The sequence below is a fragment of the Bos mutus genome, chromosome 3 (assembly GCF_027580195.1).
Source record: "Bos mutus isolate GX-2022 chromosome 3, NWIPB_WYAK_1.1, whole genome shotgun sequence".
Lineage (NCBI taxonomy): Eukaryota > Metazoa > Chordata > Mammalia > Artiodactyla > Bovidae > Bos > Bos mutus.
Window position 1 is genome coordinate 46,804,835 of NC_091619.1, and position 20,973 is coordinate 46,825,807.

Here is a 20,973-nt window from a genome sequence, read left to right on the forward strand (position 1 = left end):
AGCATCAGTTCTTTGGTGCTCAGCTTTCTTTATAGTCCAACTCTCACATCCATACATGACTACCGAAAAAACTGTAGCTTTATCAAGACAGACCCTTGCTGGCAAGTAATGTCTCTGCTTTTTAATATGCTGTCTAGGTTGTTCATAGCTTTCCTTCCAAGGAGCAATCATCTTTTAATTTCATGGCTACCATCACCATCTATAGTGATTTCGGAGCCCCGAAAAATAAAGTCTATCACTGTTTCCACTGTTTCCCCATCTATCTGCCATGAAGTGATGGAACCAGCTGCCATGATCTTAGTTTTCTGAATGTTGAGTTTTAAGCCAACTTTTTCACTTTCTTCTTTCACTTTCATCAAGAGGCTCTTTAGTTCCTCTTCACTTTCTGCCTTAAGGATGGTGTCATCTGCATACTTCAGGTTATTTCTACTTCTCCTGGCAATCTTGATTCCAGCTTATGCTTCATCCAACCTGGCATTTCACATGATGTACTCTGCACAGAAGTTAAATAAGCAGGGTGACAATATACAGCCATGATGTACTCCTTTCCTGAGTTGGAACCAGTCTGTTGTTCCATGTCCATTTCTAACTGTTGTTTCCTGACCTGCATACAGATTTCTCAAGAGGTATGTCAGGTGGTCTGGTATTCCCATCTCTTGAAGAATTTTCCACAGTTTATTGTGATCCACACAGTCAAAGGCTTTGGCATAGTCAATAAGGCAGAAATAGATGTTTTCTGGAACTCTGTTGCTTTTCTGATGATCCAACGGATATTGGCAATTGGATCTCTGGTTCCTCTGTCTTTTCTAAATCCAGCTTGAATATCTGGAAGTTCACAGTTCACATTCTGTTGAAGCCTGGCTTGGTGAATTTTGAGCATTACTTTGCTAGCATGTGATATGAGTGCAATTGTGCGGTAGTTTGAACATTCTTTGGCATTGTGTTTCTTTGGGATTGGAATGAAAAGTGGCCTTTTCCAGTCCTGTGGCCACTGAGTTTTCCCAATTTGCTGGCATACTGAGTGCAGCACTTTCACAGCATCATCTTTGAGGATTTTAAATAGCTCAACTGGAATCCCATCACCTCCACTAGCTTTGTTCGTAGTGATGCTTCCTAAGGCCCACTTGACTTCGCATTCCAGGAGGTGCGGCTTTAGGTGAGTGATCACACCATCATGGTTATCTGGGTCATGAAGATATTTTTATATAGTTTTTCTGTGTATTCTTGCCACCTCTTCTTAATATCTTCTGCTTCTATTAGGTACATACCATTTCTGTCCTCTATTGTGCCCATCTTTGCATGAAATGTTCCCTTGGTATCTCTAATTTTCTTGAAGACATCTCTAGTCTTTCCCATTTTATTGTCTTCCTCTATTTCTTTGCATTGATCTCTGAGGAAGGTTTTCTTTCCCCTCCTTGCTATTTTTTGAGAAAGAGGAATAAATAACTGCTATTTACATTTTCATTAGTCACCTATTTTCCTTTCTGATGATATTTTATTGTGGGAAACAATGAAAATGGATTCTGTATTTGGATACCATGATCAAGATACTTATATCTTCCAAAGGTTAACATTAGGAAGAGCATTAAAAAATCAAGTTGGCTTCAAATATAGAGGGAAAGAATATCATTAAAACTTTCTCTTTCCCCTAAATATGTTGAAGCACTCAGCAAATATTATACTCGGCCTTTTTGGCTAGGTTCATCAATTGCAAGTGATACCATCTCCTCTGCAAGTGAGGAAGATGGAATCATAAACAAGGGGCTTCACTCAAGGCATGCAATCACAATTAAAATGGAAATTTAAGCTGCCTCCCAAAACATACACTTCAACCAATATACTAGAACTGTAGTCTGCTAGTCTGCTCTACCCAGGGCTAAACTCTAACCCTGATTCTAATTACCATTACTACAGAATGATGAAATCTGAATTTGAAATTTGAAAAGGGGCCTTCAATTCACCCAGTTTAACTCCTCACTTTACAGATAAAAAAACAAACACCAGCAAGGTGAATGCACTTGGCTGAGATGGTTCCGTTTGGTGGCCCTTATACATGCACAGAGTAAGTGATAATGGCAGGTTTGCAATTTTTGCCCCTGTGAGTAACTGATCATCTGACAGATGTTCCTGGATGCTCCCCCCAAATTAGAGTCTTCGTCTCCAGCCTGTGCACCCCCTTCTGCCTGAGGAGCCCATGGCTGCTTTGGCACAGTGCTCCTAGGTACTCCTCATCCCAGCCAAACAGCCCCTTCCTCTTTACATCTATCTCCAGCCAAATTTTACAGCCACATCTCGTCTTATCATTTTACCACATATTCAGTTATACCACTCCCAAAATTACCTTTCCAGAATTTTCAAAGAAGGGGACTTGTGGGGAGAAAGGAAAAGTCATAGGAATGATGGGCTGCATTTCTACTGAGGATAAAAGTTCGAGGACAGATGAAAATTCGAAAAGAATGACACAGACAAGGAAGGAGAAAGGATTTCAGAGAATAAAAAGAATAAAGAAAATGCTATGTATGTGTCCATTGTATAGGGTGACACAAATATTATCAAGAAAAATAAATATAGTGAAGTTCCTATATGTGGTATAAGAATTTTTACATCTTTTCTGTATTTAGAGGTAATGTACACATTGTTCATTTTAGATGCCTCTCTCTGTGTATATGTAGGGATATTGTGTTGTGTGTGTGTGTGTGTGTGTGTGCATGCACACGTTTATGTGTACATACATGAGAACATATCTTAGCAGTGTTTCACCCACTGCCAACAATCAGATGCCTCACTGTGGAGCCTGGAATGAGGGGGTGGCCTTTGTGGGGCAGTGGCCCTAGTGGGTTGCCTGAGCCTGCAAGAGACCCCAAGTCCTGACCTGTCATTACCAAAAGCCATCATCATTCCTATTACTCCACATTTTCCGTGCTCATCCATCACATCTGCTGTGGACCAACTGTCAGATGATCAGTTACTCAGAGGGGCAAAATTTGCAAACCTGCCATCATCACTTACTCTGTGCATGTATAAGGGCCACTGAAAGGAAGGGAAAGTAGTAAAGAGGCTTTGATGAAGACCAGAAAATAGGAGAATAAAGGGTGACTCATCTCTGAGATGGCCTGATGAATGGGAGAACAAGTCCATTTATATTCGTTTAGAGGACATCTGAATCCTTGGAATTTTACCTGTGGCCTGCCTCCACTGACAGCTGTGCCTACTATTTTAATTTTGAAATTCAGCTGTTCCTTTGCCAGTCTTGACACAACATTTTAGGCATGTTCTGAAGCATGACTCATCCCACTCTGCAAAGGCCAAGCCACCTCAGTATTCTATTCAATTAGTGCTCCGCTTCCTGATCTATTGGATATTCTTGGAGTAAGATGCAAGATTAAGACCATGGGCAATTTGAGAAGGTAGGAATTTCAGCCAAGACATTTGGCAAAAAAAAAAAAAAAACAAACACTAAAGACCACATGAGAGGCCGCAGGGACAAAGAAAAGGAGATGAAAAAAATAACTGTCAAAGTTTTACTTAATCTAAAAAAGCCTATTGATTAGATAGCACCATCTTTTCCATTAGCAAGCAGGACTGAAATGTTTGCTGCATCTTCTGATGTGCTGGGACTGTGGGGAGAGATGGGGAGGAACAAGCTCCATAAGCATCTTAGAGATGATGGCATGTGAAAAAAGTCATTTTATCATCCATTAATTATTGTTCAAGTGTACACCTTGCAGATTCAAACTTTTCCACTAAATAACTGTGATTTTATTTTATTTTTTTCACAAAATACAAAGCTTTGCACCACATTATATTAGTGTTCTACCACAAGAAAATCCCAATGTTTTTTATTGGGGGAGAGGAGTGATTTATATATAAATATTGATAAGGATACTGATTTTATACATTCTTAAAATAATAAAATTACCATGACAAAGAAATGCCAACCCTGTATAACATGCAGATTATTGCTTATAACTTGCATATATTTACTTTAAACTGGCACACATACTAAGTATACAAACATTCCAAATTTTTAAGGGAAATACACAAAGATGTCCAGAAACCCCTCTAAAGCACAACCAGAAACAAAAAAGAACACTAAATTGCTATTTTAATTGCTGATAAATCTGAGTAACATTGATTTGTAAATTACCAAGTCTTACACATTCTGTAAATAAAAGTTCTTCAGCTTTATGGAAATACATTAGAAGGTGTGTTCTCAAAATGTTAATAAATGTATTTTGAAAGACTTCTAAAATCTTTGACAATTATATATTAATGTGATATATTCTCAGAGAAAAATTGTATATCACAATAGATGTCACATCTACTGAAGTTTTCAAGTAACTTCTTCAAATTAAATCTATGTCAAAAAGTTATTATTACAAAATCAAATAATTACCAAAATAGTCTCATAACTCATCCCAGGTACACGTTAGTAAGATAGTATTATCTGTGCAAAAAGTACTTGAGTAAAAAGTAGACATAATCATACTAGAAGCAAACCAAGCAAGAAACAGAAAAATACATAGCACATTTTATTTAGTTATATTTTTAGTGCTTCATTAACCAACAAGTAGCAAATACCTTAATGCATAATTACAGCAAGAATTACATAAAGATATAAAAGAAAAAACATGCAGATGACAATTAACGAGTTTTCAGCCAGAGGTATTTTTATCTTTAAGATTTTACAACTGTCTACTCCTTGGAGGGAATCAGTGTAAACACTTTCTATGCAAACTAACCAATCTTTAGTTTCACTGCCAAAATATCTTCCAAGAAAGGTATGACCTTACAAAGCAGTAGTTTGAGGTCTGGGCTAAAAAGAGACAGGGCTCAAATCCTTGGGTGTTGTACTTTGGAAAACACCCTGAGTAATTCACTCACAATACGCTCACTTTTGAAGGAAACAGGACTGTGACTACATTTGCTTGATTAAAGAGCAAGACTCAATAATGCTGCAACATATCAGCACACCCTCCTCATAACATCCTCATAACACAGAACTACCTCAGTTCCTCCCTCACCTGTCAGAGGGTCTAAAGAAGAACATTTAGATAATTTACGGGCCTGCAGTGAATCCCTAGCTGAAACATGTTATAAAGCTCTTATTGCTAAACCAGTTTAAGGAAAAGACACCTAAAGATGTTTCTCAATAAAACTATAACATTATAAGCTTTGCTTGGTGTTATAAATAAGTATTATTAAATGTTAAATGGCTTCCTGTAGCCTCTTAATAAATTATGGCTTGTCTATTCATTACTGAAGCTTACAGCAATGTTTTTTTTTCCCCCAATGAAAGAAGATACTAATGAACGTCTAAATTTGCCACAAGGGGCTGGGAAGCTTACACATTTGCACACATGCTAATGTGCTTCAGTCATGTCTGACTCTTTGTGACCCTATGCACTGTAGCCCTCCAGGCTTCTCTGTCCATGGGATTCTCCAGGCAAGAATACTGGAGTGGGTTGCCATGCCCTCCTCCAGGGGATCTTTCCCACCAAGCGAAGGAACCCATGTCTCCTACATCTCATGCCTTGGCAGACAGGTTCTTCACTTCTGGCGCCACCTGGGGAGGCCTCAAAAGTTGGCATAGAAAGATGACATAAAGGAGGGAGGTGCTGATGAGAGGGAAGGGCTCAAAATATTCAGAGAGAAAACTTTTGGATTGAGGGAGGAACATCATGGCTTTTAAGGGCAAAGCAGTCATACTATCTCCTCCAACCTTAGGTCTTGCTGGCTTTTCCTTGTCCTCACTAATATCACACATTTTACGTCAGAATTTGCTTTCAGTACCCTTAGTGTGTCTGTCATTAACCAGCTGTGGTTAAGGCTAGGAAGGTGTGTGTGCGCCCGGGGCCTCTCATCACAGGAGGGTCTCCGGGCTATACTGGTTTGCACCTTTTGAGATATACTCTGCCACATTATGATAACATTATACCAGTTTGCTTCTTACAGAATCCAAAACACATAAATACATAATTTTCTATGAAGTATAATTGATGATGTCAACAATGACATGGACTTTCAAATTTCATTTAACAGATTAAACCACTTAAAGCCAATTGAAATGTATATTTACGTATTTGGAGTGAAGAGAAACCTAGAAATTGAAATTTATTCAAACACTTATTTTAGTAGTGTCTTTTGGAACATGTTTATTTTCCTTAAAACTGAAGTAGAACAAACATGAATATTACAACATACCTTCCCCCCTATATATCTCCATGAGAAGAATATTTCTAAACACATGATTACAATGTTGGTGTACCCAACAATACAGGGAAGAACCACTCTTTAAATGCCTAGTGCACCTCAGAGAAAATATATAATTTAAAAACTGATACTTTCAGCAAAATTTTTATTTAAGTCAAATAGGTCATTAAAATTTAGAAAAGAATTTGATTCAAACACCTATAAATTAGGCAGTTTTTAAAACTAGACCTTTACAACAGTACTGGGTCATCCACAGTATATAAGCCACCCTTAGGAATGATAAAAACATCATTATTTCTCTGAACAAAGACTACTCCATAAAATAACAAAACTAACAGTTGGAATAAATATTGAATTTCAACTTACTATGATATATCAAGACACAATTTAAGCAGGAATTCATTTCTCTGCACTCAGATTCATACTGATATTTAAATAAATGCAAATGATATTCATTAAAAAGGTTTTAGACACAATAATGCAGACTCTATAAACTCAAGCTCATAGTTTTTAAATTCTCCCCAATAAAATATCTAATGCAGAGTTTATGATCTTGCATGATACTTAGTTGATTTTTACTCATTTTCAAATTTTTGAATGAACTTTTTATTTTCTAGAGTACTACATGTTCAGAGAACATTTATATAGTTACAGGTTGTCACTAACTTTTTTCTACAAAAATAGAGTTGCTTAAAAATTTATACCAATTTGTTTTCATTTTCTATAAATATTTTAACAGTTGTTTAATATCAGAATGTCTAATATCAATAGAATCATTTAAATTAATCCATGTAGTCAAAATATTTAATATGTAAAATGTCTAGCAAAAGTTTGTCATTTAATAAATGAAAAATTCATTATTTAATAAATGAAATGTTTTGTCTTTAACTACTTGTATCTTAGGCAGGTGGATAAAATCACAGAACAGCAAAGTATAGCTCCTGTAAAGATCTGACTTAAAGTAACATGGCAGCTTATAGTGTCTTTTTCATTTCATATCTATTGTATGAGGAAGTACATAGAATCTATTTTGGATATTTAATCTGAATGTTAAATTATCTGTCATGCAGCCAGCATAAAATAAGAATTGCTGACTAAGGGAATAACAAACTTTAGTTCAACACATTGATATTTTAATTATACTTACTTAGTCGGGGGCTATACTACTGAAAGGTGCTGTTGGTGAAAGTAAAAATAAAGTTTTAAGCATGAAATAACAACTATAAAAACTGAAATTGCTATATGGAAACTCACTCATATCATATAGCATTATATTTTCTTCATATTGATGATGGGTTTAAAATCTGTGTTCAGAAACCACAGAAATATCTGAATAGTCAAAATTATTTATTTCACATTTTGTTTCTTTCTAAAGGAATGAATTTCCAAAATAGCTTTCCAATATAAGTGTTTTCCTTTTTGAAAGCCATTTTTCTTGCAAAAGAGCAAGAAAGGAACAAGATAAAACCACATGCTTTCATACTCCCTCTAAACAACCAATACATGTCTAAGTGCCTATGTGTAAAAGGGACTAAATTTAATAACAAATTATCAATGTAATATTAGTAAATCTGAAAACAAATACTTACATTTTATATTACTTTTAGCCTTTCAAAAATAAGTGCACTGGTATAAGCCAATCGATTTCAATTTATCATTTAGTTACTGACTGAGATTTCAATTACCTTCTTTAAATGTTCTATAACTTATCAGGCCCTATCTGCATTGGACAGCTGAGTCAAATCAAATCACATTAAATCAAAAGTCCTGAAATATCCAGCTAGCCTTCCTTCATCACCATAACATGGACAATGAGAATGAGTAGCACATTCTCATTCAAACTGAGAAACTGAATGGATTAGATCTTTTGGTTTGGGTTCAATTAAATTCAAGTATTTTCCATTGATTAATTTTTTTCCTTAGGTAAGAATGATCATTAAAGTCAAGTACTTGAGAAAAAGAAAGACAATAATAAAGACAATAATAGCTAACTATGTTATTTTATATTTGGGTTGTAAGGACCAAAACAAAAGCAAACATATACCGACATACACAAACAGAAAAAAAAAGTCACCATTCATTTATCCTCACATAAAATAATAATAGTGATAATCAGAATACTTAGATTAAATTATCTATCTTTTGCCTGTCTTTTAAGAAAAACAGAAAATCAAAGCACTCAAAATGCTAGCAAGCATGGGTGTAAATTGTGAGTAAAATATGAATACTGACTTATTTATTTAGTTTTTGCAGTTTTGGTCTCATCAAGAAGAGGCTTACTTTAGGAGCCTGATAAATATATATTGCACAAGACTATGGTGCTAAAAGATGTTGGGTTCAGAACTCATGGGAGGTTTTGAAAATAGAAATAATATAGTTTTCAAAGAAAAAAATGCAAGGGAAGCAGAGACAGCAGTGTTAAAGCCTTTTTCTTAATGACTCCTCGTATTAGTCTAACTAGTCATCTAGAACATGCGTGTTTAGTAGGAAGAATTCATCTCTTAAGGAGCTCTATTAGATTGGTCTTAAGCTTTCCTATTTAAGAAAAAAGCAATAATTTGATAAAATGTTAAAAACAGATACAATAATGTCAGAAAAATCCAAAATTGTAGGAAATATTTCCCATGAAAACTAATTAGAGGTTCCCAAAGTAAGCAAAATATTTCATTATTAGTAGATGATAGCAAATTGAAATGAAAAAGACATCACATCTAATAGTCTAAGAAAAAGAACATTTCAATAATTTGGAAATCAAACTCTACTTCAGGAATTGACAGCCATAGTAAGAAATAAGCACAGTGCATCAGAATGTGGAGAGCTGTTTACAGACTTAAAGGCAGTTCCCATTCTCTCAGCAAAATCAGTGACATAAAACCAAGTGCACCAAATTAGCATAGTCATCTTTTCACAGAGAAAAGTACCAATGCCAGTGAACAGATTTCCAAAAAGATTCACAATCAATAGTTATACATTTTTATTTTAATCTTTAAGATTTTATCCATGCTTATAATGCAGAAGAAAATTAGAAAATAAATCTTGAGGAAAAAAAAAACTGTTTTAGTTTCTCTTTTCTAATGGTTAAGATAAAAAAACACTGAAAGTATGAATACCAAGTATAATTAATAAAGAAGCACAAGAACATGCCAAGAATTTATCCTATCAGAAGAGACACTGTGGGTAGTAATGAAGTATGCTTATCGATAGCCCGCTTTTAGTCAAGTTTTCCATTCTGAAGACTCTTTTTGGCTTTCTCTTGTCTTAAGAGAGAGATGACTTTGATGCACCCCTTTGAAATTTTGATCATCCACATGACATTCATCACATCCAAAACCACACAAGTAGAAATCCAGGAAAACTGAATTAAAAATCCAAGCCTCATGTAGGCTTCCGTCCCAAACACAGAGTACATGTAGCCGTAGTAAGGAGGTATCGAGGCAATCCTCACTACGAAGAACACCACCGTCATAAGGATTCCATTGATGACGTTAGCCTTGGAAAACTTAGGATACTTCAGAGCCTCAAAGAACCATCTGGGAAAAAAATTAAAAGAAACATCTCATTTATTCTGCATCTTTGAGGATTAATGGTTTCTAGTTTACAGTTTTTAAAATTCGGAACACCCCCAACCCCTGCCCAAGGTTCATTGGGTTGGCCAAAAAGTTTGTTCAGGTTTTTCCTAAGCTGGTATAGAAAAACCCAAATAAACTTTTTGGCCAACCCAATCTATGGCAAGTCAAAGGGCCTAGAATTGTCAACATAATACTGAAAAAGAACAAAGTTGACAGATTCACTTTCAAGAACTACAATAAAGCTATAATAATTAAGACAGCATGACATTGATAAACGAACAAACAGAACAGTGGAATAGAACAGAGTCCACCAATAAACCCACACAAATATACTGAACTTGCTTTTGACAAAGGTGTAAAAGTAATTTCATGGAGAAAAAGCAGTCTTTTTAACAAACAGTGATGGAACAATTGATAGCTACGTGCAGAAAAATAAACCTTGGCAGAGACCTCACAACTTACACAAAAATTAACCTGAAATGGACCACAGACTTAAAAGTAAAATGCAAAATTATAAAACTTCTAGAAAAAAAAAAACAGGAAAAAATCTGCATGACCTTGGGTTTGATGATAGTATTTTAGATGTAATACCAAAAGCACAATCCATAGAAAAAAATATCAATAAGGTGGACTTTGCTAAAATTAGAAATGGGCTCTGTGAAAGGCACTATTAAAAGAAAATGAAGAGACATCCAAACACTGGGCGATTGTTTACTAATACATATATGATAAAATACGTATCTAAAATATATATAGAACTCCTAAAGCTCAGAAATAAGGAAACAACTCAATTAAAATATGGGCAAAAGATCTTAAATACATCATCAGAGAAGATAAACAAAAGAAAAAAAGTATATAAAAAAGATGTTAAACATCATTTGTCCTTAGAAAAATGTAAATTAAAACAAAGACATACTACTACACATATATTAGAATGACTAAAATCCAAAAATCTGACAATATGCATTGTCAGCAAGGACGTGGAACAATAGGAATACTCATTCATTGTTGGTGAGAATGCAAAATGGAAGCCACTTTGTAAGACAGCATTGCAGTTAAAATGTTAATCATATTCACAGTGCACAATCTAACTATCACACTTCTAGGTATTTTTTTCAATTGATTTCAAAATATATAGCCACACAAAAACCAGCATGCAAGTGTTTACACCAATTATATTCATAATTGCCAAAAACTGGAAGTAACCAAATGTTATAGGTTGGTTCACAATATTATTCACAACATAGTATGTGAACAAATAAGCAAACTGTGGTACATACATACAATAAAATACTATTTAGCGATACAAAGGAACAAACTATCAATTTATGTAACACAACAGGTGAATCTTAAATGCATATTGCTAAATCAAAAAAGCCAGTATGAAAATTGTATGATTCCATTTATATGACATTCTGGAAAAAGCAAAACTATAAAGACAAAACAGAATAGTGACTGCCAGAGGTTGAGAGAGAGAAGGAGAGTGTAGAATGGGTGAGGCGTGGGCAGTATTTTAGAGTGGTGAAACAATTCTGTATGATACTGTAGTGGTGGATACATGACAATATGCATCTGTCAAAACTCACAGAACAGCATGAAGAATGTATGCAAGTTTTTAAAAAAATTAATAAATAAAATCTCCCAGGGGACCCCAGTCTGAAAATAGACTGTAAGACTAAAAACCCTATACATTATATAGGCACTGTACTCTAGTTAGTAAAACTATTATCTCAAGGGGGAACAGGTTAACAATTTTGAAACCATTATGCATGTATATTGGGATTTAACAAATAAATTTGTCTATGGTGCAGTAGGGACCAGATTTCTCATTGTTGGAGTGGAAATTACAGAAAATTGAGTGTAAAAGGCTAGATTGATCCATATGATCCTGGATTAGAGTTGGAAACTTCAGTATAAACTCATACTTAGTTTAATACAGATATAGATGGATATATAGAGAGAAATAATTATAGACATGTGTGTATATACAGGTTAATATATTTCCAAGTTGTCAGCTGGGAGGACATAGGAATAATGATTCCCCAGGAGCAGTGAGCACACCCAGGGCCCACATTTTGGTTTCTAATAGCAGTCTCCAATAAAAGGAAAAAAGACTCCTTAAGAAAAGGTGGGTTCTAGGGGACACAGTATACAATAAAAATCCAGAATACTGTTTTTAGTATCAGAAACTAAATAAGTGCTCAAAGAACAAAATGATGAAGTTATTTTGTTCAAAGGGACTAAGAAACCAACTGAAAGAGCTCCCAATGGCAAAAGTTATAACAATTTGAACCAAATAAATATAGGTAGTATTGGTTTTAAACTCAAAGTAAAAAGTTGATATCCACGAAGTCATGGTAACATAAATGAATGAATGAGTGAATGAATAGAGAAGAAAAGATAAATACTCTGTACAGAATGATTGCAAACAAAATATGTAGATGCATCCTCAAAGAGTTCATGAAGCATAACTCTCCACTGTTCAAGAGGGGACTATGTGTAATGACTTTGTTCCAGGGAGTTCAGTGTAGAAGGCAAGTAGCGTAGAAATAGTAACTTTAAAAACTGAGAAATCTTACAAACTCTACCTCAGCCAGGTGAACAAGGTAAACACCAACAGTGATAAACCACGTTTATTCACATAGTCCTGACATAATGGGATGAGAATGGCACACTACTTCTGTGGTCTTCCTCCAAAAACCCCATTGTTGTTGCTTAGTTGCAAAGTCATGGCCAACTCTTGTGACACCGTGGACTATACAGCCTGCCAGGCTCCTCTGTCCATGGGATTTCCCAGGCAAGAATACTGGAGTGGGTTGCCATTTCCTTCTCTGGGGGATCTTCCTGACCTAGGGATGGAACCTGTGTCTCCTGCATTGGCAGAAGAGTTCTTTACCACTGAGCCACCAGGGAAGCCTCCAGAAAACCCCATAACCTGAATCTAATCACGCAAGAGAAACATCAGACAAATCCAAATTGAGAAATATTCTACAAAATACCTGACCAGGACTTCTCAAAACTGACAAGGTCATCAAAAACAATGAACATCTGAGAAATTGTCACAACCAGGAGTCTAAAGAGAAGTGACAACTAAATGTAATGTAGTATCTCAGAGAGAATCCTGGAACAGAAAAATGGCATTCGGTAAAAACTAAGGAAATCTGAACTACTATAGCCATTAGTTAATAATAATGTACCAATATTTATTCACTAATTATGACAAATGTACCATACGAATGTAAATATTAACACTAGGAGAATCTGAGTGTGGGGTATATAGGAATCCTTTGAACCCTCCTTGAAACTTTTCTGAAAGTCTAAAATTATTCTCAAGTAAAAAGCATATTTTTCAAAAATTAAATATTTGCTCTATTCTACTTTTTCCTCCTTAAAGAAACTATATTGCCTAATGTTGCTTCATTATATTGTAGAGGTTGAATTATAAAATGGAGTGAAATATATCCATGGATCTTAATATTCAATTTGACTGAATTAGTCATGACTAAACTAGAAACTGGAGAAGGCAATGGCACCCCACTCCAGTACTCTTGCCTGGAAAATCCCATGGATGGAGGAGCCTGGTAGGCTGCAGTCCATGGAGTTGCGAAGAGTCAGACACGACTGAGCAACTTCACTTTCACTTTTCACTTTCATGCATTGGAGAAGGAAATGGCAACCCACTCCAGTGTTCTTGCCTGGAGAATCCCAGGGACGGGGGAGCCTGGCGGGCTGCCGTCTATGGGGTCGCACAGAGTCGGACACGACTGAAGCAACCTAGCAGCAAACTAGAAACTGCTCAATCTCAGAAACCAAAAATCAAACTGTTAAAAAAAGACCTTAAAATATTTTACTAAGAAATTAAAATATGAAACAGAAATAATTTGTAGGATAAGAGAGATATTACAATTTATAACTATGTTGGGTGAAAAAAGAAGGAAGTCAAGGCAGCAATTTAGGTGCTGCTGCTGCTAAGTCGCTTCAGTCATGTCCGACTCTGTGCGACCCCATAGACGGCAGCCCACCAGGCTCCCCCGTCCCTGGGATTCTCCAGGCAAGAACACTGGAGTGGGTTGCCATTTCCTTCTCCAATGCATGAAAGTGAAAAGTGAAAAGGAAGTCGCTCAGTCATGTCCGACTCTTAGCAACCCCATGGACTACAGCCTACCAGGCTCCTCCATCCATGGGATTTTCCAGGCAAGAGTACTGGAGTGGGGTGCCATGCTCAAATTAATAAAATAGTATCACAAATAGGAAAAATGTCACTGTAGCAGTAAAATCAAGATTTTTTGCTCTATCCCAATCTCCTATCTTCCAGCCTTCTCTACTCCAAAGATTTTCCCCATCTGATCCTCAGTCATTCATTTTTGTGACTATATAGCCTCAATTTTAATGAAAAATGCTATACCTTAAATAATCCACCCCCGTATTTAAAAAAAAAAATTTTTTTTTAATTTATTTATTTGACTGTACCAGGTCTTAGTTGCAACAGGTGGGACTTTTGATCTTCGTTGAGGCATGCAGGCTCTTAGCTGCAGCATGCAGGATCTCGTTTTCTGACCAGGGATTGAACCCGGGCCCTGTGCATTGGGAATGCAGAGTCTTAACCACTGGATCACCAGGGAAGTCCTAACCCATTCCCTTCTAAGTGTATTCATAATACCTGATATTTCATTTTATCCAATTCCATCTAAATCTCTTCATTGACTTCCACTCCCAAACTTGTCACTATCAGCCTCTGATTCACTTCTTTTCCTACCTACCTCAGTTACCTTCAGGACATACATTGGCATCCTCAGCGCTCTTGCCACTTCATCTATCATACTTACCTGCCTATCATCAACTTCTCATCAAATCAGCTTTCCTTAAGCAGAAAAGAGAGGGAAGGCAGGTACTACACTCTGCAGTCAGAAAGGCTGGGCTCAAATCTCCTTCTTCCACTTGGCTGCTGTGTTACCTCTGTTACTGACCTCTCTGTCTCAGTTTGATCTACAAAGATCATGGTGGATAATGATAGCACTCTGCCCCCTTATACAATGAAGTTGTTATAATACATAGTAAGAACTCCCTTGAACTAAAGAGCTCAATCAATAGCTATTATTACTCACCAATATTGACATTAGATAAATAGCACAAATATAGAGAGATCTGAACTGCCCAGTGTATCCTCAGATTTGCTTCATGTTCCTTTTACTTAACTTGACATTCTCCATAGAATTGCCTCCAAACCTCTGTCTCACCAATGAAGTCACTTTCCTTCCTCACTTAACTCTACCTCTCAATCCCAGAGGAACTGGCCTCCTCTGCTCTTAAGATATTAGTCCATCAACCATGGATTCCTCAAACTCTGACCTCAAGACCTCAAATCTTTTCAGGCACATCTTCCTCTACATTCAGAAGTGGTTTCTCTTGCTGTCTCCAAGGCCAACTGCTCTGCACCTACACTCTGCAACCTTAGGCCATCAATTATCCCCTTCCTCTTGCTCCATCCAGCTCTCCATCTACAGGTTGATTCCTTCTTTCTTACCAACATGCCCAATTCTTCCTAATCCAAAAATCTCTCCTCCTCTGCTTGATTTCCCTATTAAACTTTTAAAAAGAGACATCAACAGTGTATTCACAGACATTCTTGCTATAACTTCACAACCCAGTACATATGATTGCTGCTGCTGCTGCTGCTAAGTCGCTTCAGTCGTGTCTGACTCTGTGCGACCCCATAGACGGCAGCTCACCAGGCTCCCCCGTCCCTGGGATTCTCCAGGCAATAACACTGGAGTGGGTTGCCATTTCCTTCTCCAATGCGTGAAAGTGAAATTGCTCAGTGGCGTCCGACTCTTAGTGACCCCATGGACTGCATCTACCAGGCTCCTCCATCCATGGGATTTTCCAGGCAAGAGTACTGGAGTGGGGTGCCATTGCCTTCTCCACATATGATTGCGTTCCCCTACAAAAGAATGCAGGGGTCACCAGTGGCAGCTCCATAACAAGACAGTGGATTCATCTCAGCCTTCATCCCAGGTGACCTTTCTGTAGCATATGACACTGTCGATCATCACATTTCCTTTCTCCTCTCCTGGTTTCCATACTATTTCCTCTTCATTCCAGAGCTACAGTTTTTCAGTTTCTATTTCCTCTGCCTTTCCCTTAAATTTTTGTGTTTCCCAAGTACACTTCTTCCATATGCTGTACCAAGGCCATTGAATCTATTCCCAGGGGCCTAAAAGGGTTCAGAACAAGTTTCCCAAAATGTGCCACCACTATGGCATGCTGAATATTTTGTGTGTGCGTGTGTGTTAAGTTGCTTCAGTCGTGTCTGACTCTCTATCACCCTATGGCCTGTAGCCCACCAGGCTTCTGTGTCCATGGAATTCTCCAGGCAAAAATAGAGCTGAAAGAAATTAAGACCCAGCAGATTCAAGAAAAACTCCTACCTCTCCCTTAACTACCTGAGAGATTTCAGACAGGTGACCCAGCCACACAGAGAGCTATTACCAAGAGATAACTTTTCATCTGAATGACCTATCTGTATGGCAGGACAAACATCTAATTACCAACTATCTGCTCTCTTATCATCCTGTGAATATCCTCCTCCACAGATGCCTACACCATGCCTTAGTTCAAGACAGCTTTATAAGCCTCTATTGCCAGTTTGAACTTGGATCTCATTGTCCTGTGGCACTCCCATATATATGTACTTAAATCTGCTTTTTCTCCTGTTAATCTGCCTTATGTCAATTTGATTATTAGATCCACTAAAGAACCAAAACTAGTAGAGGAAAACATTTTCCTCCTCAAAGGCTCAAACACCCTGACACAAATCTCTGGCTTCAAGTTCTCTCTTATATTCTACTTGTAGTTCCATATTTCTCAGTTATTGCTGAGCATCCTTACCTGACAAATCACACATTCTCAAATATGCCTCAAACCCAGCACACCTAAAACCAATACCCTACTCTTTGCTTAATCTCCCTTTCCTCCATGACCACTACCACAGAAATCTCCCAATATTAATCAATGGGATCATCATCAACTTAGCCAAGTCAGAAACCTGGAGTCACCCTAGACTGTTCCTAGTCTTGAACCAAGCCCTATTCATCTTATCTCCTAAGATTCTTCCTAATCCTCTTCCAACTTATTCCATTACACCTGTTGCCATTATAATTTTTGTCATTGGTGTCTCTTACCTAGATGAATGCAATAACCCAACTGGTCTCCTGTAACCCTATATTTCTAGCCTTTTCTCTTTGATCTCATAACTCCTAGATTGTATTTAGCCTAGACTGTTTCCTATTCTCCAGCACTTTACACATTTTCCAAATTTTTGGTTGTCTGGAAAGGTGATTATCTACAAATCTGGACTTTAAGAACATGTGCTTTGGCTTTACTGTACAATCATCGCATTTACCTTCAGCCAGTTTCTCCATGTGACTGGTGCCTGATCTTTAAGCCAGTCTCTTTCACAGGAAAGAACTCATGTATTAATTTTTAGGATAAAATAATATTTATATAATTGTTTTTCTCTTCCTCACGTCAGAAGAACCCCTTATGTTTTTGGAATGTACCTCTTTTTACCTAAGTAGAACACTCCTTCATTCCAACATATATAGGCTAACAGTTTTTGAATATATGTATTGATGTTGAGAGGGAGAGGAACAGGAGGAAGCAGAAGATATGCTTGGGGGAAGGAAGGAGAGTGGGAACACACTGTCTTTCCCCACCAGCCACAGCTATTACTCAGATGGGTATAGGAGAAAAGATGATAGACTGTATGTGCTTGTAACCCTCCCCAACTCCATACAGAAAAATCTATCTTTGACCATTTAGCACTTCCTCCTCCCTCTGTTCTTCTAAATGCACATGGACTTTTCAAGTTTCCTAGGAATGAATTATGCACTGTGTGGTACTAAGCACACTCAGTGTAAAAACAAGGTATTAGTGGGTATAATTCACATTTGGAAAGATGAGCCAGAACTACTTTCAGATAGACAAAGAAAGGAAAAAAGAGGATGGGAACCAAGAATCTATCCACCAACAAGGTACTGGTTTGGTGAATTTTAGGAGTTGAGAGTCACAAGTGTGAGCTCTGGGAAACCTACAGGGTCCCAGAGATATTTTAAGTTCAGGAGGAATGAAGAGAACAAAAATATCACAAACCAAAGGAAAAAACTATGGAAAATGTCATTATAATCTCCTTGCTGCTCCACTATACCATTTCTAGCTCATATTCCAACCCCATTTCTCAGTCCTTAATTTCTTCAAGACTCAAAGATTTTAAATAAAGGTGGAGCATAGCTTTTTACTATAAAATTAAAGAATAAGTTATATTATCTCTAATATTATGATTTCTCAAAAAGAGTTTCAAACAAAAACATTAAAGTTCCTTTAAGTGTCAAAGATAAGTTCCTCCTGCTTTAAAATCTCAAATCCGAATCACTGTCAAGATACAGATATTGCTAAAGCTAAACTGATCACCTCTTGGGAACCATTAATTCAAAAAGCAATTAAATGGCTACTAAGTACCAGACAACAGGAGGACACTGGACGATGCAAAATTCAACAAAGTTTGGCTGTTGACCTAACAAAACACAGAGATAAGTAAAAAGAAAAAGTTTACTTTACAATAATTAATCATAATGCTAAAACTGTGTGTTGCTATTGTGCCACACAAGTAAGGGACACACAACCCAGCCTGGAAGACATGGGGTTTCTTGTTGTGCTCAGTACAACAACTCTTGGGCTGACTTGTAAAGAAAGAGCAAGGATCCAGGAGACCTTTCCAGCATAGGGACAGTGGGGCAAAAGAAGAATTTGAGGGGAATACGGCATAAAGAAAGAAGACAGCTCTACCTGCAGAGCTTTCTATGTCACATTACAGAGCTCAGAGTTTATCCTGGAAGCAGAGGAATCACTCAGAGGATCTAACCAGGGGGGCGGTACGTGCTCATTTTTGTGTGGAGATCACCGTGGAAGGTAATAATACAGCAGAGAAGGAAAGGGGAACAGGACTAGAGACAGGCAGACTGCCTAGAGCAGAAATCAGTAAACTTCTTCCCTAAAAAGCCAGAGAGTGAACACAAAGCAAGGGGCTCTGGAAGCCATACCATATCTGTTACAACTAATCAACTTGGCCGCTGTCATGGGAAAGCAGCCATGGTAAACAAACACACTAGGCTGGGCCCCAGTAAAGCTTTATTTGTAGAAACAGGCAGCAGGTTTGGCCTTCAAGTCTTAGTTTGCCGACTCCAGTCTAAAAGAGCACTGTTCAAAGGAACTTTCTGCAGTAATGAAATGGTCCACAGATGTTCTACTCATTTCTGTAGACACACAGGGCTATGACGCACTGGAAATCTTACAAGTCATGCTAAAGAACTGAATTTTTAATTTCATTTCATTTTAATTAAATATAAATAGTCACATGTGTGGCTTGTGGCTCCTCTACTGGACAGTACAGGTATACCAGCTAGTTTAGGAGCCCAGACAAGAGATGATGAGCTAGGGCACTGACAGCAGAGATGAAGAGGAGGTGGCCAAGGCAAGAACCATTTAGGAGGTGATGTGGCAGGGCCTGGGATGCACCAAATACAGGTGAGGGAGAAACAGTCAAAGAGGATTCCCACATGCTGAGCAGAGATAACGGAGAGAATGGCCAGGTCACAAGCTGAACAGGAGCATGTAAGAGAACACAGAGGGAAATGTGTTGTATTCTATTTCAGACGTGTGGATTCTGATGTGCCACCTGGGAGAAGAAAACACTTGACTACAATGAAAAGAAGTAAGCAATATTAAATATGCTTTTTTATAGATAAAGCAACTGCAGTACAGGAACATTACATAACTTGGCCAAGGTCAGAGCAAGTAAGTGGCAAGGTTAAATTGCAACTTGAGTTTCTATGATTCTAAAATTCTGACATAGTTCATTACGCCACACTGAGCAAATGGGTAATAGCTGAAACCTTGAAAGCACAATTCACTCAGGGGAAAGCACGAAGAAGGTCAGTGGGCCCAGAGGAACACCGGCATTTTAGGAACTATTACATAAAAGACTGAGACAGGATGGCCAGAGCACTGCAAGAACCAGTGTGGTGTCATGAAAGAGAAGGGGAGCTGTGGCATTAGAAGGAGACGGCCAACAGTATCAAGTCCACAGGGAGATGCAATGAGACAGGCACCAAACAGTGTTCACTGGATTTCGCACATGCAAGTCATTGGTACCTCTAAGGAAATCATTCTAGCAAAATGACAGAAGAGGAAGCCTAGTTTTAATGCATTAAAGAACAAAAAAGATACAACCAAGTAGAGAAGGCAAACATAAACTACGCACTTCCAGTGTTGACTAGATTTCAGCATATTGAATCTACACTACATTTAGCACTTGTTGCATATGTAGTGAATGAAAAGCACTAGGTCAGGTGCTTTACACATGTAAGTAAATATACAACCAAACATACAACCACAAAGAATCTTCACAATAAACTGTAAGGCCGATAGGGATCATTATCCCCATTTTATAGGTAAAAAAACAAAAACAACAGAGGCCCAGAAAGATGAGACAATTTTCCACTTACATACAGTGGGAAGCGGGGCAGCTTGGATTTGAATCCAGGTCTCCTGCCTTCAAAGAACATGTTCTTTGCTCTCTATACTTTCACGTCATCAGAGTCTTTAAAAATTGCGGAAGAACTCTTATTTTAAAATTTTCAAATGGCCAAGGCTAAAGAACTTAGCGTCTTCTTGAAGAAATAAAAATTAAAACATATGAAACACTGACAAACAAAATAAGACAGTACATAATTATCTGGGAAAGAAAAGTTTAAGCAGCAGATATGTAATCTAATTTCTTCTGTTTGGGTGTGGAAGGACCATCGTTCCCACCTTTGGCAAAAAAAACAAGTGATGAGGCTAACTGCTTGGTAAGCATAATGATGGTATTTGCAGCAGAAGAGTCTTCATCCTTGGAATGCTTTTAGGATACATGTAGTCTACAGTTGCTTATAATAAATGAACCTAGAGTATACAGATATATGGGGTCTGACCTCCCTGCGGAAGGTTACATAATCTATGTAACTATTTGAATATTAAATGGAGATATTTCATAACCAAGACAGCTACTTTATGTCAGCAATATGAACCATACATATCACTTAGAGACCTCATAGGTAACCTCATTCCAGAACGTGCCCAATGCAAAAAAAAC

The 20,973-nt window shown here is 37.4% G+C and overlaps 1 protein-coding gene across 4 annotated transcripts in view; it reads right to left on the reverse strand.

Annotated features, from left to right (window-relative positions):
• Window positions 1-3,736: 3,736 nt before the first annotated feature.
• The window catches only part of TLCD4 (TLC domain containing 4), a 70,602-nt gene continuing 53,365 nt past the window's right edge, over window positions 3,737-20,973 (reverse strand). For all 4 annotated transcript variants that reach the window (XM_070367633.1, XM_070367632.1, XM_070367630.1 and 1 more), the window contains exon 7: window positions 3,737-9,743. In XM_070367633.1, the coding sequence (XP_070223734.1) occupies window positions 9,425-9,743 (319 nt within the window). In that variant the 3' untranslated portion in view covers window positions 3,737-9,424. The remainder of the gene's footprint in view (window positions 9,744-20,973) is intronic.